The sequence below is a fragment of the Protobothrops mucrosquamatus genome, unplaced genomic scaffold (assembly GCF_001527695.2).
Source record: "Protobothrops mucrosquamatus isolate PMUCROS unplaced genomic scaffold, P.Mucros_1.0 scaffold749, whole genome shotgun sequence".
Taxonomy (NCBI): Eukaryota; Metazoa; Chordata; class Lepidosauria; order Squamata; family Viperidae; genus Protobothrops; species Protobothrops mucrosquamatus.
In genome coordinates this window covers 370,562-378,718 of record NW_015387020.1, presented here as the reverse complement: position 1 = coordinate 378,718, position 8,157 = coordinate 370,562, and the positions used below count along the sequence as shown (strand labels likewise).

Genomic DNA, 8,157 nt, shown 5'->3' with positions numbered 1-8,157 from the left:
GAGCCCTAAAGACCTATCTGTTCCAAGAGGCCGGTCTGGCATAAATCTGAAACTCTACAATTTTAAATTGGGTATAATTTTATATTATTATAGTGGGTTTTAGGACAGGACAAATAATTTAATTAGTTTTAAATATTTTAAATATTATGGTATTGCTGTTTTATTAATGTGCCTGTTCACCACCCTGAGTCCCGCAAGGGAGAAGGGAGGTATATAAATCAAATAAATTTGAATTTAAATTTGAATTTGCCTGAATCCCTTGCTCTTTCCCTCAATTCTCCCTCTTCTTAGAAAGGAGAAGAAAAATGTTATTACTGTAACCTTATAATAAAAAATAGTACTAACATTCATAATTTTAGTTTCCTGGTCTGAATTACCTTGAAGGGCTGACATCAATCTTGCAAATCTGAATGTGCCTCACTGACTTTTCATAGGCAAAAGGATTGGTAAGTGCCAAGCCTGAGATATTTTTCAAATTGCATTACTGCTTTGGATTCAGATTTCTGTTATCTGATCATTATCTTGATTGCCCCTCTTCTGTTCTTCAAGATTTTTCATTTATAGAAAGAGATTGAGAAATGACTCGGTATTAATTTACGTGGCTGAGTTGGGATAGTTTAATTATTAAGTCAAGTAGCTTGCATGAGTGTAGAATTTGTTAGACAGTTAAGAGGACCAGTTCATCATGAGCATCACTGAAAAGTCATATTAATTACTGTTTTAACCCAATAAAAAAAGTTTTTTTTCCAAATAGTTTGGGTGTATGTCTGGCGGCAGGGGGAGGGGTTGAAGTGTCAGTCTCACATTTGTGATAAGAACTGTAGAAGAGATGAACAGCCCAATCAATCAATAAAATCTTTTGTTGAAAGAAAAGTCTTCATCAGGGTCCAGTCCAAGCTGGGAATAAACAAAATGGAGACTGCTTTAGAAAGAAGATTGTAGCTTATTGAAGAGCAAAGCCAGACAGAAGCATGGCTCTGGGAAAGCTCCCATGTTGCTGGGAGTGGTGGGTTTTTATACCTTCCTGGGCTTTTGTGTTTGGAGTTGTTCCTGTTTGAGGCTTTGTATTTCCTGTGTCATGTATTTCCTGAGTGTGCCTTTCTGGTATTCTGATGGTGGTGGGTTAATTCTATTATGTTCTAAAGATGATATCCTGCTTCTCTGGGGCTGTGGCTGATGGCTATGTCCTGTGTTGGATTTTTTGGGGTGAGGGGTTGTTGATTCTAGGGATCTTTGTCTTTTTAATCCCATCAGCTCAGCTTCCTGGCTCCAACCTTCCTGAATGGATTATTATATCTGCATTTCTACAGAGCTGGTTTCTGCTTGGGGGTGGGAGACTTGGGGCTATTAAGAAAAACTGGGCATGCTTTTCTGCCTTTTTAAGATTCTTTGAGGAAATATAATATTCTGCCTTTTTAAAATTTCCTTCTCTGGGGGGGGCTGACTTCCCACACTTTCAAACACAAAGGCCTAGGGATAGGTTATGCCAATACTTGCTAGGATGTTAAAAAGCATTGATGATTTTAAGAACAGTGCAACTGTTAGAGATTGCTCATCTGGTGAATTTAACCCTATGTAATGTCTAAACAGTGCTTCTTTTGTGATTTCAGACAATTTCAGAGAATTCAGAGAATGCAATTTTACAGAATTGTAAATCAGTAAATATAAGAGCATAAATGAATGTGTTGACTTCTTGTCACATACTTTCTCAGTAACTAGGTTGTTTATCTGCTGGTTTCTCCCAGATACTGATAATAAATGGTTGTGACTTTAGGACAGTGGTCGCGAACCTATGGCACAGGTGCCAGAGGTGGCACTCAGAGCCCTCTCTGTGAGCACACATGCCGTCGCCCCAGTCCTAGGCCTTCAGCTGGGTTTTATAAAACCTTTTCGCTTTAGGCCTCCACCGCCGTGTGCAAAAAAAAAAAGGTTCAATCAGTCAATTTCAACTTCTCGCAGGAAAAAAAAAGATCTTGCAAAGTTGGAATTGATTGATTGAACTTTTTAGTCCCACTCAGTCTGCGTTACCATCGCAGCCATGCCCACCCAATGGGCCACGCCCACCCAATGGGCCACACCCACCCGGCACTCGACGATGCATAAGTGGGTTTTGGGTTGCAGTTTGGGCACTCGTTCTCTAAAAGGTTCACCATCACTGCTTTAGGAGATGCTTCAGGGGCTCTTTTGTATTTTGAGCAAGTAGCAAATATTATAGCTTCTCTCTTTTGCCTTGCCTTTCCTTATTATCTTTTCTTCTCCTTTCTTTCCCTTCCTTCTCTTTCTCTCATCTCATCTCTATCCAGTTGTATCTTCTTTCTTTTCCATTTTTTACTTTTCTTCTCAGTGCAGCTACCTCTTGTCCTTACTCCAATTCCATTGTTATAATTGGTTGCACAATCACTCAGCTATTCAGACTGGATTTGGCATTTTTATTTTCTCACTGAGTCAGAATGCAGAATGGCCTATTTGGATCCAGTTTCAGGCATTGTATTTGGAAAAGGACATGAATAAACAGAAGTGTGTCCCAAGAAAAGTAATCAATTTTGAGCAGCCTGGATGAAAAGCCTATGTGGAATGATTACAGGCATGGTATGTTTTACCTAGAGAAAATAGACACGTGATCCCTTTCTTCAAGTATCTGCAGGAGCTAGGGGCAGCATCTTTCAGAGTGTTTCCAGAAAGGACAAGAAAAAGAGGTTTAAACTACAAGAAAGTAGAGATCAATTGACATTAGGAAAAAATAAATTTCTAATGGTAAGAGGAACAGATTGTTGTGGAGTAGTAAAATCCTTCTCTGGATGTGTTTAAAGAGTGGCTGGAATTATGATGTAGCTTTGGAGACAGTAAAATATAAGTCCATTTATAACCACTATCAAAAAGATTGAAGCCTTTTCTTTTTCTATTTTTTTCTTACTTATTCTATATTCCTCCTTATTTTCCTTAGTTTTTTTCTCTAATACGTGTATTGTTTTATTTAGTTAAAACTTCTTCAATAAAAATATATTTTAAAAAAATAGAGAGGCCACATGGGCCACATGATCTCCCTGAACATTTCCATTTTATGATTTTATTAAATAGATGAGAAATAATCTTGTTGGGTATTGGATTAGTCTAATTCAATTCAGATAAAAGGCAGGTTTCATATATATCATATTGACCTCTTTGCCCTGGGTATACCCACTCAAATTTCAAGAGTGGCCCTCTTTCTCAAAACAGTGATGATTCCCTCTTGTGTTCAACATTCTTCCCAACTGGGGACAATGTATTTGAATTTTCAAATCTAATTACTGCATTATTGTAATGCTTGAATCAATAAAGTCTTATCTCTTGTGCTAAGAGTCCACAGTCTGTTGCAGATTAATTTGTGAATTTTACAAATTGTTCAAGCCTGACATAAGTTCTTTATAATAATTAGATAAATATGAATAGGTGGAACAATGATTGCTTCCAAATAAGGATATGAAATTTGCCGTTCTATTGAAGCCAAAATTAGTACTCACGTAGACATGACTCAATAGGGAGTACTTAAGCTGGATATCCATGGAACTATATCGTTGAGTTATACAAATCTTTAATACTTTCATGTAGAAATGGAGATTCCAACTATATGTTATACAATAGTTACTATACTTCTCCTTTTATTCTTTTTTTCCCTTTTTAGGCTAAAAGAAAGTTAATAAATTTTCATTATAAATTTTGATCATAATTGTATGTTAACAACACACCTTTGCAGATCAGAAGCTCTTTTTCTTTCTCAGCTGAAGTGCTGTGAAAATAGGAACTCTGAAAAGAGGAAATGTGTATTCTTGATGAAGCAATTATAGATATCACAATTTCTTGAAATGTTCTTTTCCTGTCATATTCTGATTTTTTTTCTTTTTGCACAGTGAGACCTTCCCTGATAAAGAATTTTGCCTGTGATTAATATTTATATGTTACTTATATGTAAGGGTGTAGGTCTATACATATGTTGTATATAGTATGTCTAAATGTGTGTTATGCATGTGTACACTTTGAGAGCAAGCAACTAAATTTCATTTTTAATGTGTACCATTGTGCTCACAGTAAAAAATGACAATAAATGTTATCTATCTATCTATCTATCTATCTATCTATCTATCTATCTATCTATCTATCTATCTCATTTTTTTTTTAAAAGTAAATAATGTTGTAATGGGTCACTAAAAACATTTAAACTTTTGTGACCTCCACATTTTGTCATTAGGAAGTTCTTCTCTTGCTTATGAATTAAATATCAGAGAATGTTAATTCTATATCAGCTGTCAGTATGGTCCTCTTACTCCAGAAGGAGTGTGTTGCCATATTGCTAGTTAAGAAGCCGACTGTTCCAGTGCAGGCCTGAAGGACATCAGTAAATTGCTATTTGATGTACTATGAATAATTGCAATGGACTATGAAAGGATCCAGGCAATTTTTAGCCTATTGTCATGACTTTTTTAATAGTTGTATGCACCTAAAAACATATATACTGTACATACATATGTATCTAATATACATATAGCATACATATACACACATACACATACACATACACATATAACACCCTATTGGTGGTATGTGTCTTCCTCAGTCTTGAGTCATTTACATACATCTCCATATTCCACAAAAAAACAAACAAAAGAATTCAACCCTAACCTTAATCAACTTCCCTTTTTTAAAAACCGGAACTTACTGATGTCAGAGTGATTCTGAGAACAAGAATCTATATTCTCTACAACTGTGTTTTTACAATTTCCCTCAAACAACATTTTCCTTGAGGCCCGATAAGATAATGAGGTAAGGAAAACTCTCCATCCAGAAGATAGTTAGATGACAACAGATAAGTAGATAATAGAGGTAAGTTTATATCAAACTATCATTTTGCTTAATTGTAAGCCTAATAGTTGGACTGTCTTCATGATCTAAAGCTTCACTACTACATTTTCTTGCCCTTCACTAGCATGGCAATGGACAGTTATCATACCTCAACCAATTATAGTTCCCAGTCTCTTATCATCTAAAATAATCTGGGATTTGCATATTTCCCAAATTAGTCTCATTATAATAGACACATTCTTCTATCTTTCTGTCAGTCTAAATGGCCCTGACATTCTTTTCTCCATCAGTTGAAAAATTGTTCTCCCTAAAACAGACTCCTCTATCTTTCCTCTTGACTTCAAAGGCTATCATATTATAAATGTTACTTTCTGCATATTTTTATCTTTTTAATTTTTTATATATGCATGAGATACCTATGTACAGTATGACTGCATGTATATGACTGGATATTTTATTATTTAATATATTTATATATACTTTATTCAAAAGAAACCATAACAGGAAGTTATGAGTATCATTTGACTGTTGCCTTAGTATAATTATTTTCAAATATTAGATGGTAACTAGAAAATCTTTCCATTTATTATTATACATATTATAATTATTATTTGCTAGATTAGTCAGAATTAAGAAATGGGGTGATACTTTTGAGTTTATGAATTTTCTGCAGAATATATTTATACTGTATATATGTTGCAAAATACGTTTGGTAATGCAAGGGGGTTTAAAGTATGTATTCTATTAAGATATCCTTTGCTGTCACTGCTCATGTAAAATCTCATGCCTTTTTTCTTTAAAGTAAACTCTTTGAACGAACTATGGTTTAATTTGCAATCCTATAGTCCTATACTTGTGAATAGCCTTATTGAATGTAGAGATTTATTCAACCCTTGAGACTTATTCAGATACATACTGAATATTATTGTGGGATAGCCTACCTATTTGAAGGATTATGCAGCTAAGGATACCCTCTTTTTTCTTATGGAATTATGAGCAACATACAACATTAAAGGTCCAGAAATCAAAAGTAGCATTTCTTCAAGTCAGCTATTATCAAAACGTTATTTTTTTATGTTCTTTTTTTTGGGGGGGGAATAAATTATAAATTGGTTTGGAGGTAGTTACATCACATTTTGTCACACTATAAAGTAGTGAGGTCATAAATTTATTTTAGCTGCTGATATAATTAAAACTATTTCATTATCTAAAACCTTGAAAAGTATTATGATCTGTTGTCCACCATAGAAATCTCCACTTGGACTGATTAAAACATTGCATGTTTTAGGCAATATTTAACAAGATAATTAAACAATGTATAGACTTTGATATTTACAAATAAGCAGCTAATTTCTTTCATTCTATAATTCTTTCCTGCATATACAGAAAATAAAATGGAAACCATTCTAGGATTTAGTCACATGAGCTGGCTCGTTGTGTTATGCTCTACATTACATGTTGCTTTTCAAAAGGAGAAAGGTAAGTATGTTCTTTCAAGATGATTTTCAAGTTATTTTACGTTGCAACTTTATTCCAAAAAAGAGGGGGCAGGATTGCTAACCATTTTTCTTTTTTAAAATATTATTTGTTTTATCATAAAAAGTAAAACAGAAAACAGAAAAACAAACAAAACAAAAGCCTACATTCAACACTAGCAACAACAAAAAAGAAAAACAATAGTGTACAAAAATTGATCAAATAAATCAGTCAACTGGTTAAGCTAAACATTATACTAATCTTCAAATCCCTCTGTTAACCATCTGTTATTGTATTTAGCATGTAGAAAGTCCACAAATGGTTTTCTGTCTCTTATAAAGCTGTCTAGTCCATTATCACTAATCAAAGCAATTAATTTTGCCATCTCTTCTAATTCAGTCAACTTCAAAATGCATTCTTCAACAGTCAGCATCCCTTTTTCTTTCCCATGTTTGGCAAGTACAATTATCGCAGCCATTACCATGTGAAGCAGGGATCCTCAAACTACGGCCCACAGGCCGCATGAGGTCCATCTTGTCTTTTTATCCAGCCCGCCTCAACCTCCCAGGCAAACCATCCAATCACAAGGAGAGGGTGGGTGGGTGGATGGTGGCAAGAACCCCAGCCAATGGTGGGACAGCGAGTTGGTGGGAGATGTTTTTTCCCAGTTTCTCCCTTGTGCACCAGAGCGCGCGCTCATGCTTTGGCCACACCACCTTCCTCTCCTCCTCTTGTCTCTTTGCATTTTTACCTCAGGGCCGGGCTGAGTGGTTTAGGCCTTGCTTACAGCCTCGGCCTCGCTTAGGGCAGTCAAACTGGGCAATGACAACGTCACTGCTGCTGCTTCTGAGGCGGGTCCCTCTCTAGGCGCTACAGAATGCGAGCCCCAGCCTCCACTGCTGCTGTCGCCACCATGCCAGCCAAGAGGAAACTGGTGTCGCTGGCCCTCAACATCACCCCACCATCACTGAGGGACCCAGCCCCACTGGAGGTGGCGAGTGCAATGGCTCCAAGTGAGTGGGCTTGACCCCAGTGAGGGTCAGAGTGGGGCTTCTGGATTGGGGTACCGGTTATGGGTCTGAAGGGAGCGGCTGAAGGGCAAGGTATTTGTGAGGAGCGACCAGGGTGAGCAAGAAAAAAGGAGGAGAATTTGCTCCTGGAAGGTTATTTCGAGGTTGGGAGGGGTTGTGTTGAGCTGAGGTGATGAAAGGTCGGTGGAGTTGCTGGGAGGGAGGACGTGGTCAGCCTTTGGAGGAGCATCCTGATCCACAAAGGGGTGGTGGTGCCGCATCCAGGTGAAGCCCCGAGAGCTAGGAAAAGCCGGAGGCGGTGGAGCAGCTCGGAGGAACCGGGGGTGCTGATGCTGTTGGTTGAGAGAAACTTCATTGGCCTTCAGGGTCCAGGAAAAGGTGGAGGAAGGATGGGGGCATTGCCATGCGCCCCATGGGAAAGAGGAATGAGATCCTGCCAGGCAGGTTCTTCTGCCCTTAGACGGTCTAGTATGCCAATCAAGGAGAATATTTCTGGCTCAGGGTTAAAATGAAGGGTCCTTGGGGGCAGGTCTCTGAGGATGGTGGTTTTCTTGCAGACATTTCAGGACCCAAAATGGGATAAGTGAACTGATGATGTTACCTAGTTTGGGTCATGAGATGTCTACAATAAAGCCATGAAGCTCAGAGAGGACCAAGGAACCCACAACTGCCCTTCTCCTCTTCTCTTCTTCTCCTCCACTCCACAAACCCCCTCTCTTCTGGCACTGCTGATGTTATGAGGGAGAGCCTTTGCTCAAGGGAGACCACTGTGCCTCAGATAGACGGTGTGGAGTCCCTCCTTGTGAAATGGGGG

General features: G+C 37.8%; 1 protein-coding gene across 2 annotated transcripts in view; it reads left to right on the top strand.

Moving 5' to 3' along the window:
• Nucleotides 1-4,690: 4,690 nt before the first annotated feature.
• The window catches only part of LOC107289685 (interleukin-5 receptor subunit alpha), a 48,642-nt gene continuing 45,175 nt past the window's right edge, over nt 4,691-8,157 (top strand). Inside the window, exons 1-2 of one of the 2 annotated variants that reach the window (XM_015818483.1) lie at nt 4,691-4,797; nt 6,223-6,315. In XM_015818483.1, coding sequence (XP_015673969.1) covers nt 6,231-6,315 — 85 coding nt within the window. In that variant the 5' untranslated portion in view covers nt 4,691-4,797; nt 6,223-6,230. Of the gene's footprint in view, nt 4,858-6,222; nt 6,316-8,157 lie in introns of both variants that reach the window. The other variant, XM_015818482.1, reaches the window with a different exon arrangement.